Source organism: Ranitomeya variabilis, chromosome 5 (genome assembly GCF_051348905.1).
Source record: "Ranitomeya variabilis isolate aRanVar5 chromosome 5, aRanVar5.hap1, whole genome shotgun sequence".
In the NCBI taxonomy this organism is placed as follows: Eukaryota; Metazoa; Chordata; class Amphibia; order Anura; family Dendrobatidae; genus Ranitomeya; species Ranitomeya variabilis.
The window spans coordinates 611214847-611233765 of NC_135236.1; the positions used below are offsets into that span (position 1 = coordinate 611214847).

The 18919-nt window shown below is 46.3% G+C and overlaps 2 protein-coding genes across 2 annotated transcripts in view; one reads left to right on the top strand and one right to left on the bottom strand.

The window, feature by feature from the left end:
* Nucleotides 1–1660: 1660 nt before the first annotated feature.
* On the bottom strand, nucleotides 1661–12797 carry LOC143775119 (uncharacterized). Its single transcript, XM_077262962.1, has 6 exons — nucleotides 12750–12797; nucleotides 12452–12547; nucleotides 12273–12367; nucleotides 3624–3827; nucleotides 3416–3543; nucleotides 1661–3338 (listed from the first exon to the last, which is right to left on the bottom strand). Exons 5-6 carry the CDS (start codon nucleotides 3427–3429, stop codon nucleotides 1661–1663), a joined length of 1692 nt encoding a protein of 563 aa, XP_077119077.1. The 5' UTR covers nucleotides 3430–3543; nucleotides 3624–3827; nucleotides 12273–12367; nucleotides 12452–12547; nucleotides 12750–12797.
* A 254-nt stretch (nucleotides 12798–13051) lies between these two features.
* DDX46 (DEAD-box helicase 46) overlaps nucleotides 13052–18919 on the top strand; it is a 126661-nt gene continuing 120793 nt past the window's right edge. Inside the window, exons 1-3 of the mRNA XM_077266086.1 lie at nucleotides 13052–13233; nucleotides 17185–17370; nucleotides 17534–17674. Of these exons, the coding sequence (XP_077122201.1) occupies nucleotides 13109–13233; nucleotides 17185–17370; nucleotides 17534–17674 (452 nt within the window). The 5' untranslated portion in view covers nucleotides 13052–13108. The remainder of the gene's footprint in view (nucleotides 13234–17184; nucleotides 17371–17533; nucleotides 17675–18919) is intronic.

An 18919-nucleotide genomic window follows, 5' to 3' on the forward strand; every position in this document is an offset into this window, starting at 1 on the left:
GAACCTAACCTACCCATGCACCTTCTTCAGTAGTGCTCACGCCATGTCTTTGCACCACTGTTAAATACCTTATCTGGCTTCCTCATCTGCAATCTCCCTCTGAAATAGTATTTTAGTTTGAGTTCTCCTCTTTGACTGCAACTGACTAGCTCTCCTAAGGGTACCGTCACACAGTGCAATTTTGATCGCTACGACGGCACGATTCGTGACGTTCTAGCGATATCGTTACGATATCGCAGTGTCTGACACGCAGCAGCGATCAGGGACCCTGCTGAGAATCGTACGTCGTAGCAGATCGTTTGAAACTTTCTTTCGTCGCTGGATCTCCCGCTGTCATCGCTGGATCGTTGTGTGTGACAGCGATCCAGCGATGCGTTCGCTGGTAACCAGGGTAAACATCGGGTTACTAAGCGCAGGGCCGCGCTTAGTAACCCGATGTTTACCGTGGTTACCAGCGTAAAAGTAAAAAAAAACAAACCGTACATACTCACCATCTGATGTCCGTCAGGTCCCTTGCCGTCCGCTTCCCGCTCTGACTGTCTGCCGGCCGGAAAGTGAGAGCAGATCACAGCGGTGACGTCACTGCTGTGCTGTGCTCTCACTGTACGGCCGCACTCAGTCAGAGCGGGAAGCGGACGGCAAGGGACCTGACGGACATCAGATGGTGAGTATGTACGGTTTGGTTTTTTTTACTTTTACGCTGGTAACCACGGTAAACATCGGGTCACTAAGCGCGGCCCTGCGCTTAGTAACCCGATGTTTACCCTGGTTACCCGGGGACTTCGGCATCGCTCCAGCGCCGTGATTGCAAAGTGTGACCGCAGTCTACGACGCTGGAGCGATAATCATACAACGCTGCGACGTCACGGATCGTGCCGTCGTAGCGATTAAAATGGCACTGTGTGACGGTACCCTAACTCTACTAAGTTCAGTGTCTCTGAGTGAAGAGACTCTGTGAGGTCACATGCCCCTCACCCTTGGAGGACAGAAGTCAACATCTTTCCCCACACTGCAGAGTCATACAGTATTTGTCTTCACACTGAAGACTAATGTAACACAGTATAGCTGGAGATGTGTCCTTTGCAGTTGGAGGGTGATTACTGGGAGAGGAAGCCAGATAAGTTATTTAACACTGCCCTAGCCAGTGTCCAGGAACATTATACTTGCTAGTTTGGAAATAAAAAAAATAATGACAGTTACTCTTTAAAGAAACTTCTTAGCCTAACTCTTCTGATGCTTTTTGCCAATCATTTTGACATTCTCCACGCAGTGAGAGAGACTGTGTGGGGCTGCATGCTGCAATTTACCAACAGGCATTACCCAATCTGGTACAGATTTTTTTGAGATGCAGTACCCATGTTCTGCAACTAATGTCCTTTTTGCAGGACGACCGGTTTGCTGCACATGACGACCACCTAAGTATGTATTCCTCCTTGCCACTGCTGTGGGTTGCACTGGAATTCTCCTTGAAGTCCGAAGAGCAGGAGGACCATTTGATTTTCCAAAAGTGTGGAGGGCAGAAACCAGAGAGGCATCTCGCTTCTCCACTGACAAAAAATTCTTATATAATGCATCCACGCCAGGCCCAAAAATATCTTCTCTTTCAGACAATTTTTCTTCCAAAACCTGGAACATGACCTTCAGGTGCCTGCTGCGTTCATTATTCTGATCTGTCCCAGTCCTTGACAGTTTTCTCTGCACAAGAATCTTCTTTATTGAGGCATAATTCATCTACCATGACAGTGTGGTCATCTTCTTGTGATAGCGCTACTGTAGAAGTAGTTCCTTGCAGTTTATCATGCCAGCCTTCTGGAACTCCTCTGCTTCCGTGCAAGTTATCATACCAGCCTTCTGGAACATCTATGGAGTCCGCCAAGATCTTATGCAGTGTAAGCTTAGCACGTGCATCTGTAACTGGGATAAACTGGGAAGTAGAAATATTGAATTTAGTTGCTGCAGCAAATTGATGTTTGCAGGGAGCCCCATTGGATCCTATCGGACAGAAACATGTGCCTGTCAACATGTTTACAGCATATTCGTGGCCAGATGTTGAATTTTTCACATTATATGTGTCATCGGAAATATGTGTTACAATTAAATTGTCAGTTTGTATTTCTGGAATGAAATAACGTGAGCGACTCACATTTACAGTTCTGTTACTGAGAACACTCATGATCCTCTGTTCAAAATATGTCATGAATCGTGTGGTCAGAAAATCAAATAACTGTGCAATATTGAAAGCTTTAACACGCATCAGGACTTTCTCTTTCAGCACCCTTATGTTGGCTTTACTGTAGTTGTTAGTGTCATGACCCCTTGTTAGCAGTGTCGCTCTGTGGCACATTGCCCATTCCCCTGCTCTGTCTCTCATTTTTGCTAAATATTTGTGCACATTTGGATATTTTTGCAATATAGGACTTGACATAACCTCTGTGAAAAGACTTTCAAACTGTAGTTGACTTGGTTCATTTACCAGTTTCTTGAACAAGGTATATATTTCTTGCCTGTCTTCTTTCTGTACATGATTGCTAGAATCCCATATGTATCTCCAAAAGGCCTGGAGTACATGGAATTTGCATAGCAGTAACCGTGAGCCTGAAAATCTGTCCTTCAAGCTATTTCTTTCACTGTGGCTATCATCTGTAATAATTATACCCGGACCATGCTCAATACCGCGACCATAAAATGCATCCTCAGGTAAAATAGACTGCAATAGCTTTAGCGCACGGGTGATAATAACTTGTGTTTCAGAATACATTACCAGTATTGCCAGCGGCAATGCCCCTGCGACACTAGGAGCAAGGAGGAGAAATATTCGGCTGTTATGTCTGTCCATTGATCCTGATGAATCCATAAATGCAATTTCACATGATGTCTGCAAGTACTTATGTACACGTTGCATTAATGGTGAACATATGGCTATTATCAGGTCCTTGTCTTCCTCCAATTCCATCTTTGCACAGACAGACCCACATGACTTATTATATGTGTCAATAAATATCTTCAGGCTAGAGATCATTTCCTGTCCATCTGGTGGTCCATACTTTCTTTGAAAAATACTATAATATCTGTGGTAACACCATTGTATATCTGGGCATTTGGACCTATCTGAAAGTACCAGAAAAGCCTGTTCTCCAAACTGCTCTTGCAAATCAAATTTATAACTTTGTAGAGCTGAAGATGGTGAATGTCCCTTAGCAAAAAGGATTCTAAACACCTCTTCAACTTCTGGACTTGGTCGCCTGAAGCGTAGAGCATCAGCTGCAAATATAGCATGGTTATGGTCATGATTGATGGAGATGACACATGGATGTGTGGAGAGCAGCTTATCCTTAGTCCTGTAATGCAACACAAATGTTAATGCAATCTAATGATAATAGGTTTCGTTTTTCAGGCGAAAACTGATTTTACTTGCCTTTTCATAGCCATATTTCTCACTGTGATTGACAACGTTGCTCCACAATTTGTGTGTTTTTTATGACATTGTTTTGTTGTTGAACTTTGGAAGTTTGATCTTGTATTGTTGTGGCAGCGGAATTCCTTCTGTAAAAGACAAATACATTTCCATTATCTCAAGAATTATTAAAAATTATTACATGTTCAGTATAATTAATGAAACAAACCCTAAAAACAACTTTATCTGTGTTTTCTTTGAAAGTCTTTGATACTCGTAGATCACTATGTGATGACTGCTGAAATCTCTGCAGCCATTCTTCAGCTTCTTCTTTGGCAAAAATCTTTGTTCTAACCTTTGCATGGAACCAGCCTTCATTCTCACCTTCCTTGAAGGATTCTACATGATAATCATAGCCGCTTGGTAGAATATCCTGCAAGGTGGTATTGCAGAAGGGATAAAAAAGGTTAAGTTCTGCAACGGGTATCATATGACCAAGTGACGGCGGCCTGATAGTTACTTGCTGCGGTGTTCATCTCCCTCCTATGTTGCATACGAGAACTAATCTATACTAACTATATACAGTATTTCTCAAAACTGAGTACACCCCTCACATCTTTATAAATGTTATATCTTTTCCTGGGACAACACAGAAGATAACACACTTTGATATAATGTAAAGTAGTCAGTATTCAGCTTCTATAAGGGGGACTTTTGACATTCAATCATCGCTTTTATGATCGCTGCTCAGAGCGATGACTGAATGTGTAAACGGGCAGACGACTCGGCAGCAGGAGTTGATTTTGATTTCAATATGCTGTAAAATTGTCGCTAGTTGCACCAATTTTTAAACATGTAAAGTCCACGCAGCTACTCGTGAGCAGTGAGTGTGGGGGTAGGTCATATCCTGGGAGCAGCAGCTCGCATAGGGGAGAAAAAGGCCGCCACCTGAGTCTTGTACCTGCTCCAAGTCCGCTCTGCCTGCACCTGGAATAGCTCCAGAGCAGAGCCCACGATGCGCCCGGCATCCACCGGTACTGGGAGCTTCACACGGCGGAGAAAGAAGCCTGCGGCTTTGAGAGGGCATGGCCTAGCCTATGGTGTAAAAACTCCTGCTACCCAGCTCCCGCCAATGGGAGAGGGGTGGCCACACCCTCGACACTCCCATAGATTGTGCAGCAGCACGAGCTGCACAGTCTTGAGCTGGCCGCCAAAATGAGATTTTAGCTACAATTTTTTTTTTCCCCAAGGCTAACAGCAAAAAGTGCACAAACGTTGTTGTCCAATTTGTCCTGAGTACAATGATACCCCATATGTGCGATAAAACTACTGTGTGCGCGCATGTCAGAGCACGGAAGGGAAGTAGTTTTGGAATGCAGACTTTGGCGGAATGGTCTGCGGGCGTCATGTCGCGTTTGGAGAGTCCATGATGTGCCTAAACAGTGGGAACCCCCCACAAGTGACCCCATTTTGTAAACTGGACCCCCTAAGGAACTTATCTAGATGTGCCCCCTCTCTTGAACTAATCTACGTGTTCCTGTAAAGTAAATTAGTGCATTGAGGTGTGGTACAATTTAAAGCAATACTTCATACACAGGCCAGGTTTTACGGGTCAGGTGTCGCATTCGTGTTCGTGGGGACACTGTGCATTAGCAGTATAATGCAGGAATTTGTGGATGGCCTCAAAACGCATCCGGGCCATGACCATTCGGAACACTGGAGCGTTATATAAAATATCAACACTCCTATATTGCCGAAATTTCTGCCTTCTTGAGGATCCCCATGTGGAGGACCAGGTCCTAAAACATTATCATTTTAACTGCGTCTACAGGAGACCAGTTAGAATATGATGAACTGGGGTTTTGGTCCAAAACTTGACGAGCGTGCAAATTAGTTTGCTCCACCATGAGGTTAACAAAATCCTCAGAGAAAAATACTTTAAAAAAGTCAATTTCTGTGAGGCCGGTGGTGTCAAACTTGATTCCTGATTCTGCCACAAAATCAGGGATCAGTGGATCATTATTTTTATGGGGGGGGGTCAAGGTCAACACAGGGTCAGCAATGTGGTGCGCTAGTTACTCATCTGGAATGGTGGGCGCTGCCTTATCTTCTGTCCTGGGTCGTCTGCGTGGCGGTTCCGCAGGACCCGAGGAGGAAGATGAGGAGGAGGAAGAGGACGAAGAATCGGAAAAGTAAAGAAATGTGGGATCCTCTCCCTCACTATCAGTGTCGGAGGCAAGGAAAGCATATGCCTCTTCTAATGAATAGCGCTGTTGAGACGAACAGGACATTTTTTTGTGTGAATATGGTGCTTGGGTGTACTTTATTTGTAACGATGTGTATGTGTGGTGGGGATAGTAATGGGTGAAAAATATTATGAAAAGAAAAAAGATAAAAGAAAAAAAAACACTTCAAACTTTTTCAGCTGATGGATGTGCGCACGGGGGTGGCGCAAGGGGGTTTGAAAAAGAAAAATGGAAAACAGCTGGCACGAGCTCTAATAAATGAACTGCATCACTTATTAAAGTTTGGTGGCTCTGGGATGTGCGTACGGAGTTGGCGCAAAGGGGGCTGAGGAAAAAAAAGCAAGCACGAGTGTTGATCCGTGAACTGTGGCACCAATCAACGCTCGGAGGCTGCTAAAAGTGCGCACGGAGGCGGCGCCAAGGGGGGTGGAGGGGGGTAGAGGGGGAAGGGGGGGATGAAGAAAGCTTGAACCCTGCCCAACACTTGTAGTTGGAGAGTACTCAATCCTAGACATGTCTTTGTGGTATTTTCCTGATGAAGAGGTCAGCTAGACCTTGAAACGTGTTGAATAAACCACCAGAGTTTTCATTACATTCGATTCTGAATTATTGTGGCAGAAAGGACTTAATCCACGAATCATCCTGTACAACGTCTCTGAGAAGGTTGCGTGGGTGGCCCATGGATCTGCAGCAGCCGATACGCACATGCTTTTGCTTTACACCATCAGGTGAGCAGCTCCCTGTTAAAAAAACGCACTTAATCTGAGGATAAGACCCTATATGCGCTTTTTGTCTCCCTAATCTACAAATCGTATAAATGTAATTCTACCACCTGAATGAAGTACAATATGTGACAAAAACAATGTCAGAATTACTTGAATGTGCAAATTCTTTACGGAGTTACTGTATGTTTAAAGGGAACCTGTCACCTGAATTTGGCGGGACCAGTTTTGAGTCATATGGGCAGGGTTTTTGCCTTGCGCAGGCGTCTACACCGGAGGACAGAGAATGAACTTCAATCCAATATTGCGGCCAGCATGCAGCCAGCGGGTAAGGAAAGGGTGAATCAAACACCCGAAAACCCCGCCCATATGACCCAAAACTGGTCCCGCCAAATTCAGGTGACAGGTTCCCTTTCAGCAACACACACCAGATTTCCAAAATTTGCCTTGGTCATTAAAGGATTACTTTGTAAGATAGGGGTTAACTAACAGATTTGTGTGGGTCTTCCCATTAACACCCACAACGATCGTCAGCACGGGGGCTCTGGCCCAAGTATTGGCAGCGTGAGCAGCAAGCACTGGCCATGTGCGGCAAGCGATCCATTCAATCCTATGAAAGCGACAAAAATAGATGGCCACGGCTCCCATAGGAATCAATGTTTCACTTGCCGCACATACGCACAGTGCAATGCCATTCAGGCTGCCAGTACTTGCGCTCGTTCAGAGACCACGTGCTGGTGATTGGCGAGGGTGTGAGCGGCCACACCCGCACAGATCTGCTAGTTAGCCCCTATTTGAAGGATAGGGGCTAACTTCTTTTCTCCGGAGTACTCCTTTAAAGCCAAAAAAGGCCTACTCACTAAGGGGTTAAATGCAAATGGGATACATGGGACAATAACGATACTATGAAAGCGCCCTTCATGTGAGGTCTGTACTTCAATATTCTACCCATATAACGTACTAATAGACTACATACCGTATATACAGTAATGCTACAGACCTACCAATATACAGGAACTACCTACCTATATATAGTAATACAAGAACTACCTTACAGTGCTACTATATTAACCTTTAACTGCTGCTGCTGGACGCCATTACTGGCTGCTGGCTCCATCTCTATAATAATAAAAAGAAATAAATCTTTCAGTCACATGGCTTCTTGTTTTTCTTGTTTGATAAGAGCGTAACAAAACACGGAGCTACAGTCGCTACAGTACATAGCGCAGGTACAACACACCCAGTGTATACAGAAGAACCCCAGTACATAGCGCAGGATGGGGATGCTGACATATCACAGGCGCATGAGTCCGTACTGACTGAGCGCACTCCTGAATGCGAGCGTTCCACCATGTAAGGCCGGCGTCACACACTATATATATATATATATATATATATATATATATATATATATATAAAAAAAAATAGGTCCGTTTTTTACGGCCGAAATACGCTGAAAAGTTCCTGAACAGTGATCCGTCTTCAATGCGAGGATGCGATTTTTTCTCCAAAAATTATCCGTGTGTGACCCGTATGGCGTGATTTTCTCACTGGATTGCAAAATGGACATAGAATGGATCCATGGCCTCAAATATTCTTGAACACATATATATACACTCACCGGCCACTTTATTAGGTACACCTGTCCAACTTCTTGTTAACACTTAATTTCTAATCAGCCAATCACATGGCGGCAACTCAGTGCATTTAGGCATGTAGACATGGTCAAGACAATCTCCTGCAGTTCAAACCGAGCATCAGTATGGGGAAGAAAGGTGATTTGAGTGCCTTTGAACGTGGCATGGTTGTTGGTGCCAGAAGGGCTGGTCTGAGTATTTCAGAAACTGCTGATCTACTGGGATTTTCACGCACAACCATCTCTAGGGTTTACAGAGAATGGTCCGAAAAAGAAAAAAAATCCAGTGAGCGGCAGTTCTGTGGGCGGAAATGCCTTGTTGATGCCAGAGGTCAGAGGAGAATGGGCAGACTGGTTCGAGCTGATAGAAAGGCAACAGTGACTCAAATCGCCACCCGTTACAACCAAGGTAGGCCTAAGAGCATCTCTGAACGCACAGTGCGTCGAACTTTGAGGCAGATGGGCTACAGCAGCAGAAGACCACACCGGGTACCACTCCTTTCAGCTAAGAACAGGAAACTGAGGCTACAATTTGTACAAGCTCATCGAAATTGGACAGTAGAAGATCGGAAAAACGTTGCTTGGTCTGATGAGTCTCGATTTCTGCTGCGACATTCGGATGGTAGGGTCAGAATTTGGCATAAACAACATGAAAGCATGGATCCATCCTGCCTTGTATGGAGCATCTTTGGGATGTGCAGCCGACAAATCTGCGGCAACTGTGTGATGCCATCATGTCAATATGGACCAAAATCTCTGAGGAATGCTTCCAGCACCTTGTTGAATCTATGCCACGGAGAATTGAGGCAGTTCTGAAGGCAAAAGGGGTCCAACCCGTTACTAGCATGGTGTACCTAATAAAGTGGCCGGTGAGTGTATATCTACTATATAATTGCCTAAGGGCACTTCCGTCTTTCTGTCCTTCTGTCCCGGTTATTCGTTCGTTGATTGGTCTCGGCAGCTGCCTGTCATGGCTGCCGCAACCAATCAGCGACACGCACAGTCCGGAAAAAAATGGCCGCTCCTTACTCCCTGCACTCACTGCCCGGCGCCCGCATACTCCCCTCCGCTCACACAGGGTTAATGGCAGCGGTAACGGACCGAGTTATGCCGCGGGTAACACACTCCGTTACCGCCGCTATTAACCCTGTGTGACCAAGATTTACTATTGACGCAGCCTATGCAGCGTCAACAGTAAAAGGATCTAATTTAAAAAAAAATAAAAAATCATCATATACTCACCTTCCGCTGCCTTTCCCGCTCCTCGCCACCCTCCGGTCACCGCTCTGTGCAAGCGGCAGATTCCGGTACCACTTAGCGCATGGCAGAAGGACCTGCCATGACGTCACGGTCATGTGACCGCGGCGTCAGCACACCCAGGGACCGCAAGCTGCAGCCTGTACCGCGCACAGGCGACAGAACTACAAGTATGGTGAGTATGTTAGAACTACAAGGGGACTTCGGATCGGAAGGTGAGTATGTTTATTTTTTTAACTTTTAACCTGTCATTTACGTGGCTGGGCAATATACTATGTCACTGGGCCACGTCACTGGGCAATATACTAAGTGGCTCTGTGCTGTATACTATGTCACTGGGCACTATACTACGTAACTGGGCAATATACGTCACTGGGCACTATACTACGTAACTGGGCAATATACTATGTCGCTGGGCAATATACTACTTGGCTGGGCAATATACTACTTGGCTGGGCAATATACTACGTCGCTGGGCAGTATACTACGTAACTGGGCAATATACTACGTCGCTGGGCAATATACTACGTGGCTCTGGACAATATACTACGTCACTGGGCAATATACTACGTGAGCATACACACTAGCATAATAGAATACCCGATGCTTTAGAATCGGGCCACCATCTAGTATATATATATATATATATATATATATATATATATATATATATATATATATATATATATATATATATATAAATTCAGCGCTAGATAGCTTAAAAGTCGGTAATTCAATTGTTGGCTTTTGCTATCTTCTTATCAAACCTGACAGGATATGACACAAGGTTACATACAGTAACCCATTTCATGTCCCTTGTTTTTTTACATATTCCTCTCTAATAATGTTAGAAGTATCTGTGTGCAAAATTTGGGAGCTCAAGGTGTTAAAATAAATGGTTAAATCACGTAAAAAACTGTCATGGGCTCCAGCGAAATTTTCTCCGCCGTCAGACGGCCAGAGCTTACTGTGCCTGCGCAGCACAGTAGTACACAGCGCAGGTGCCGGTTTTGAAATGTAAACAGCGCTGAGGGGGCGGCGCCGAAAGCCCATGAAGATTGGAGTGACGGCAGAGTAGCGGTTCAAGCTGGGGAGTGAGGACCCGCCTCCCTGGCTAGAGACCGGTGTTGTGGCTAAGTATCAAAATGCTTTATTTTTGGTATACTTGAATCTAAAACTAGAAGAGCCACCTTGTTAGAATGCAGCATTACTGCTGCATAAGGTGGCTCTTTTAGTTTATAACGGCTGGAGGGGGGTGACAGTGGCCCTTTAATAGCCTAGAGAGGGTCCATGGTTGTAGGACCCCCCTGGCTACAAACATCTGCCCCCAGCCACCCCAGAAAAGGCACATTTGGAAGATGCGCCTATTCTGGCACTTGGCCTCTCTCTTCCCACTCCCGTATAGCGGTGGGATATGGGGGATACAGGGTTAATGTCACCTTGCAAATGTAAGGTGACATTAAGCCAGGTTAATAATGGAGAGGCGTCAATTATGACACCTATTCATTATTAATCCAATAGTAGTAAAGGGTTGATAATACACACACACATTATCAATAAAGTATTTTAATCAAATAAATTCACACATGGGGTTTTAAAATCTTAAAAATTAAAAGCAAAGTACTGCAGTCTCTGGGCCTCTCTGACCTTTCCAGGCACCTGCTCACTGCTGTAACAGACCGCCCCAGGGTGAGTATAATAAAACTTGTTTTTGTTCTATTTCAGGTTAGGCCGGGGGCTTATCTGCAGCATTATAGCATACTGTATATAAGCCCTGAAAGGCGGTGTCCGCAGCTCACAGGGACAAACCGACGTGACAGGTTCACTTTAACGAGTGGGGTCACTGTGAGATTTCTGCCCATTGCTATTTCCTGCGCTGCCTTTAATACATTCCCAACCATTGAGTTGCATGTATGTTACAGGCCAGAAGCCGGTGTACGGAGCGGCTCATGATCAGGGCCTGTCACTAAAAAGATATGCTTCCATCCTCCATTTGGCCATGTATGGAGCATACGCTGGGGTCTAAGGCTCAGGCACAACGTACACACCTCTGCCCCACAGCACGAGCTGTCAGCCCTGCACCCCACAGCATGAGCTGTCAGCCCTGCAACCCACACCACGAGCTGTCAGCCCTGCAACCCACTCCATGAGCTGTCAGCCCTGCACCCCACACCAGGAGCTGTCAGCATTGTTCCCCACAGCACGAGCTGTCAGCCCTGCACTCCACGAGCTGTCAGCCCTGCACCCCACACCACGAGCTGTCAGCCCTGCAACCCACTCCATGAGCTGTCAGCCCTGCACCCCACGAGATGAGCTGTCAGCCCTGCACTCCACGAGCTGTCAGCCCTGCACCCCACAGCACGAGCTGTCAGCCCTGCACCCCACAGCACGAGCTGTCAGCCCTGCACCCCACTCCATGAGCTGTCAGCCCTGCACCCCACACCAGGAGCTGTCAGCATTGTTCCCCACACCACGAGCTGTCAGCCCTGCACCCCACTCCATGAGCTGTCGGCCCTGCACTCCACGAGCTGTCGGCCCTGCACTCCACGAGCTGTCAGCCCTGCACCCCACACCACGAGCTGTCAGCCCTGCACCCCACTCCATGAGCTGTCAGCCCTGCACCCCACTCCACGAGCTGTCGGCCCTGCACTCCACGAGCTGTCAGCCCTGCAACCCACTCCACGAGCTGTCAGCCCTGCAACCCACTCCACGAGCTGTCAGCCCTGCACTCCACGAGCTGTCGGCCCTGCACTCCACGAGCTGTCAGCCCTGCACCCCACACCACGAGCTGTCAGCCCTGCACCCCACTCCATGAGCTGTCGGCCCTGCACTCCACGAGCTGTCGGCCCTGCACTCCACGAGCTGTCAGCCCTGCACCCCACTCCATGAGCTGTCAGCCCTGCACCCCACACCACGAGCTGTCAGCCCTGCACCCCACTCCATGAGCTGTCAGCCCTGCACTCCACGAGCTGTCGGCCCTGCACCCCACACCACAAGTAATCGGACTTCCGTCTCACCTGCTGTGATCGGGAATATGCGCAACAGCGTTGTACGACTGGCGGTTGTGTCCGAAATCCAGGTGATGCTTGAAGATACGAGTCCTCAAAGTTGCCTACAATCAGGAGACATCTGGTCACTCACCCAAAAATATCATAGATACATAGAGAAGGAGACGAGAGCTTGTACATGGCATTACCTGACTTTTCAGGTCATCCACAGTCTCCGAAATAGCCAATGTTGCTAATTGAATCAGCAGCTCTGGCAAATCCACACGTTCCAGGAGATGCAGCACCTGGGAATACAGGCAACAGCTTACTACAGGCAGAATACGGATCCGCTGGGAATAAACAACAGATTACTACAGGCAGGATAGGGATCCGCTGGGAATAAACGCAACAATTCACTACAGGCAGAATTACGGATCCGCTGGGAATAAACAACAGATTACTACAGGCAGGATAGGGATCCGCTGGGAATAAACAACAGATTACTACAGGCAGGATAGGGATCCGCGATCCTGAATGCGCGCTTCCTTACATTCGAAATGCGCGCCGAAAGGCATGAATGCGCGCCGGCAGAAATGCGGGAATTGCGCGTCGCCAGAAATGCGCGCTCCTGAATGTGGCTGTGCTCCTTCCATATTGCAAGCCTGTCTCAGGAGCAGAGCGCGCTCCTAAATGCGCCGCCTTCATGCAGCCTGATGAACCAATCAGCGCTGCAGCTCACGAAGACTGCCACTCCCCTGACACGCCCACAACACAATCAACCTGCGAAGTCAAAACTCGCTTCCCGGACAGGGTGACCATTTCCTGCCCGGCGCTGTGCTCTAACCTCCCGCCACTAGGTGGCGCTAATGCGGCGAAGGTCGCACGAAGACGAGGGCGCCTGTTCTCTGTCTGATCCGAGGTCTCTGCGTGCAGGCAGCAGCAGGAGATTAGGACAGGACGAGGCCTGCGGAGCCATGGGCCGGGAGTCCAGGTGAGACAGCGCTGCCGGGCTACTGCCTGCGTGGCTGGGGTGGGCCGGCCTGTGGTGGCCGTGCTGCTGCGGAAATGGCTGCTGCTCCCTGTGCCGCACTGGTGTATAATCCCCCAGCACACGGGAGGCTGAGGGGCAACCTCCGTGGTCACAGACCGGGCGAGTACGTTGTCAGCTGGGCCTCGTGTTCCCTATACTGTGGGTATTGGGCTGCGGACTAGGAGAACGCAGCGTGAGGAGCCATGATGGTAACAAAGCCAGCAGCCCTGGACACAGCACCTCTACTATCATTATTATTGGCCCCGCTTATTGCCTGCAGCACTGGGTGCTAGCCATGCCCCAGGGACCGCTGCAGCCAATCGCTGCTCTCAGCACTGGTGCTGGCATCTACATCACTTCATTGCAGGGGATCAGACCTGCAGGAGGTGAATGGCTGACTCTAGTCACTGCTTTGGTTTATGTAATTGCTTTCTTTGGAGTTTTCTTAAAGAGATCCTGTCTTATTCATGCTCCCAAACTACCGCAGCATAAATCAGAGTCTGGATGCAGGAATGCAGCCCGGTAGATTGTATTCTGAAGCGCTCTGTTGTTTCAGACGGTGTACTATATAGTGAACCTGTCCGCAGATTGTGCCGCTATAAGATGCGGCCACTGCCTTCCAGGGCTCATCTACAGCGTTCTATAATGCTGCAGCTAAGCCCCCCTGGTCCGACCTGCAAGTGAAGAAAAAAGTTATATTATACTTACCACGTGGGGGTCCGGTCCGTTGGTGTCGCAGGTCCGGGCCCGCCGCCTCCCATCTTCTTGTGACGTCGCCCTCCTGCTTCTTTGTCGCTCCCCGGCATTGGCGCTCCTGGGCAGGCGTACTTCTCTTTTTCTTCAATTCCAGGTTGGACCAGTATTATAGAATGCTGTAAATAAGCCCTGAAAGGCGATGGCTACGTCTTACAGCAGCAAAATCTGCTGACAGGTTCCTTTTAAAGATTCTCTGTCGACCTCAAGGACACTGTTCTTTCTGGGTTCTTCTCTGACCGATCCTTCACTGTATGTTTTGCTGGCTCCTCTTCCTCTCCCCTTGAGGTTTCTCAGGGTTCAGTCCTAGGCCCCCTCCTCTTCTCCTTGTACACCGCCCCTATTGGACAAACCATAGTAGATTTGTTTTTCAGTGCCATCTCTATGCGGATGACACCCAATCATACACATCATCTCCTGACTTCAACCCATTTCTGCAAAATACCGGTGATTGTCCGCTGTCTCTACCATTATGTCTTGCCGCTCTCACACATCAGTGTGTCCAGTACATATGGTGACAGTTTTCACACGTACCAGAGAAACTGACACATGTAGACCCAGTCAAGTGAATGGGTCTGTGCACATGTCAGTGTTTCCATGCACCATGTGACTGTGGGCAAAATACGCTGTCATGTCCGTTTAACAGCAGCACGGGCCGCACACACATAACACACATTTACCTTTCGTGTCTCCCCTATTTCCTCATAGATTGTAAGCTTGCAAACAGGGCCCTCACTCTTCTTGGTATCTGTTCAGTTATGTGTTACTCTGTAATGTCTTTTTTGTCTGTAAAACACCCCTCTGAAATGTAAAATGCTGCAGAATATGCTGGCTCTATTATTAAAAATAAATTATTATTATTATTCGGGACTACAGGAAGAGGTGAGATTAGTTTGGTCTCATCTGGCTCTTCCAAGTGTTGCTGCAGGTGATTGACCGGTTGCTTCCTATGAAAACACAAGGTAAAGACCTGCGAATCACCTGCACCATTGCTGGGAAGAGCCAGCTGGGGGACAGCCGGTCGGATCTCTTCTTTCTACAGCTTACAGATCTTTAAGGCTATGTGCACACATTGCGGATTGTATGCGTTTTTGCCGCTTTTTGTCGCTGCGAAAACACATACACAACACAACCCATTGATTCCACAATGCTGCGCTAATGCTGTTGATTTTTCCACAGCGGAATCACATCGCGGAATAATACGCAGCATGCTCATTCTTTGTGCGGAATCGCAATGATGGCAGCCCCGTTAAGTTTTATCTTGAACATAACCACTAACTACGTTTGAAATTCCACAACTTTCAGATATGGAACGTGATTGTTCAATTAAAAAGTCTCCTCCTTCCTCGGCACTGAAAAAATGTTTTATAAAAAATACTAACTGTTCCGCTGTTCAGGATATACAGGGGTTGGACCAAATAATGGAAACATCAACAAAAGTTAGGTTAATCTGGTGTAGGTCCACCTTTTGCGGCGATTACAGCCTTGATTCATACGAGGTATGCATTCATACAAGGTACGAATTTTTTCCAAAGGAATTTTAGCCCATTCTGCAGTTAAAACACCCTCCAGTTCTCTGAGCGACGATGGCGGCGGAAATCGACGTCTAACTTTAATCTCTAAAATCGACCATAAATGCTCAACAATGTTGAGGTCTGGGGATTGTGGGGGCCCGATGAGATGTTCAACTTCAATACAATGTTCCTCGTGCCATGCATTAACGATTCTAGCTGTATGAATTGGTGCATTATCATCCTGAAAGATGGCGTTCCCCTCCGGGAACAATGCTTGAACCATTGGATGCACTTGGTCGCCCAAAATGCCTAAATAATCTCTGCTGTTAATTCTTCCATGGCGGATCTCCATGAAATAGCACCCAAGATCATCACAGAACGTCCACCATGTTTTACGGTTGGGAGAAGGCAGTCTGGGTGGAATGCGTCTTTCGGCTGTCTCCAAACGTACACTTGACTGGAGGTAGGAAATAGGGTAAACGATGATTCGTCTGAGAATATCACATGTTTCCACTGCTCGAGGGACCAATTCTGGAGGTTTCTACACACCTCTAAACGCTTGGAAACATTTGTCATTGAGAGCAGCGGTTTTCCAATTGCAGCTCTTCCGTGGAATCCAGATTTGTGCAGCTCCCGACGAACAGTTTTTGTGGAAACTGGGTTCTGTAGGTGTTCATTGAGCTCAGCAGTGATTTTCGGAGCAGTGGTCTTGCGATCCTCTCTCACAATTTGCTTTAGAGTCCGACGGTCTCTCTCTTTGACTTTCGGCCGGACTTGTGCTTTGCTGCAAACGTTTTCCTTCTCTTTCAAATGCAGTCATTACTTTGGAGACAGTACCTCCTGACACGCCAAGCATTCGGGCACTTTCTTTTACACTAGCGCCTGCCGTATGAGCACCAACAATTTGGCCTCTTTGAAAATCCGAGAGGTCTGCCATTGGTATCAGGTTCTCATCAATGTTCTTACAATTCTGCAAAACAAACAGTTAATTTACATACACATATCACATAACACAAATAATCAACTACAAAACATTACCATATGTCACGGTTTGCATGTATATAACATGTTCGAAGATTATGATGCCAAAACGTTAGGTGTTTCCATTATTTTGTCCAACCCCTGTATGTGCACGATTGTTGTCCATTTTTTATAGTAAGGATCAGAATTATGAATTCAGCTCTGAATTGTAACTCTAGCTTAACTTGGGATCAATGAAATATACCGTATTTTGCGGATTACAAGACGCACCTCAAATTTTGGGACTTCAAAATAGGGAATTTTTGTAATAAAATGCTGGTGTCTCTCATATTCCCATTTAACGTTAGCTCTCCTGGGGACTGCTGCATCGGGGGGCACTGAAGGCAGGGTTGCTGCTTCAGGAGGCCGGAGGCACCTTCTGAGATGCCAGGCCCAGCAGCAATGCCCTGCTCTTGCTGCCACCGACCTCATGTGACTCTGCTCCACCACCATTTGCCCCCGGTAAGCTCACTTCAGATTATAAATCACTCCCCTGTGTTCTTACCTAATTTAGAGGAGAAATAAAAGTGCATCTTATAATCCGAAAAATGGTAATTATATATGTAAGATAAAAATTAAATTGTACTCATAGTGTGTACTTTTGTCCTGTGTCTTTTTTACCTAGACATTATAGGAAACGGTCATCATCACGTGGCCGCTCCGGTAGCAGGTCTAAAAGTCGCTCACCACCTGACAAGAGATCAAAAAGAGATGACCGTCGCTCAAGGAGTCGAGACAGAGATAGGAGGAGAGAGAGGTCACGTAGCCGAGATCGTAGAAGGTCGCGCTCCAGAGACAGGAAGCGTCCAGTGTAGGTCTCCGTATATAGCTTTTATTAGTTTTCTGTCATTTCAGCCGACATGCGTGTGCTTCTTGGGATTTTGTTGTATATCTGCTCCACCCTTTACAACAGAATATATTACTACAAATTTTATGTTTATGTTTTTGTTTTGTTTTTTAAAAATTTATAATAGCCGTCGGCCAAGCAGAGAAAGAGAGCGGAGTCGGGAGAGAAGAAGATCCCGGAGTAGGGAGCGGAGGCGATCAGGAAGCAAAGGTCGCGGTAAACGTTCACGGTCTCCCAGTCCGAGCAAGACTAAAAAGGGAGAAAGAAGGTAATGTAACCAATGATTGCATAGAAATTCCTCTTTTCCTTTATTTGTATTGATCAGCTGTAACCTTCAAGGGATCCGATATTAGTATTTAAAGGGTAGCCGTATTTTCAGGTTCAGAATAAACTGTCCTGTGCTTGTATGTGAGGAAGAACACCATTCTGTCTGTTATGACTTTATCCTGTAGTTTTGATGATTTTCCCCACTGCAAGCTATATCTCTAAGTTGCTCTGAGCTGGTGGGTGGAGACTAGCGGCTATGATGTCTCCCATACACATTGCGTACACAGAAGATTAATTTACATAAAGATATATGGTGTAAATGAGTCTTATCACAGGACCCATCCATGTACTGTGTATAAATGGCACGTTTATTTATTTATTTTTTTTGTTATTTATACCGTGTAGTTCTGATGAAGGCCGTGTAACTGGCCGAAACATCAACCTTGTTTATAGAGCGGATGAACCTGTTCTGATAAAATACCTTTACGTTCTTTGCATCTATTTTGGAGTGCCAAATTTATTTTTACATTGATTCCTCCAGTTCAGTATGAATTTTGTGCTGCCATTTTTCCATAATTTTTATTTTAATTATTTATTTATTTTTTTTGTCAATGGTGCTTGTTTTTTTGCTGACAGATTTGTTACCAATTTGGGGTAGATATAACGTGATGGCTTTTTATTGAATTTTTGTAAAAATGCAACTCTGGTGTTTGTATTTTTTTTATTCTTATGGCTAATTATTTTTATATTTCGATAGCTCAGACTTTGTTAGATGTAATGATACAAATTTTTTTTTTTTTTTTTAAATCTTGGCCAATAGTGGTACTCCTGAGAACAGACAACCACTCCATTAAAACACTGTGGTCAGAGAATGACAATGGCATCTAAATGGTTAACGGCAGTCATAGGCATCGAGCTCCAGTTGCGGGCTATATAATACAGTGGGCATTACGCTCAGCTTCTGAGCCCTCTCCACACAAGAGCATCTCGGCAATGATTTATAGTTGCGTCATATTGCATTAAGAGACGAAAGACGTTTTCCCCCTTTTTATTTTTTTTTTCTCCAATCGGCATTCCTATGTTAAAATGAATAGAATTAGACCCCGTTACTTACCCCCCCAGGTCCAGCCCTGCATCTAATAGGTTGATTTTTATTATTTTTAACATTGGCATGCCAATAAAGGGGAAGAAAACCTTTTAATGAGCTGCCAGGTCCTCCAGAGAAAGGAGCGTTGATTATAGCTAT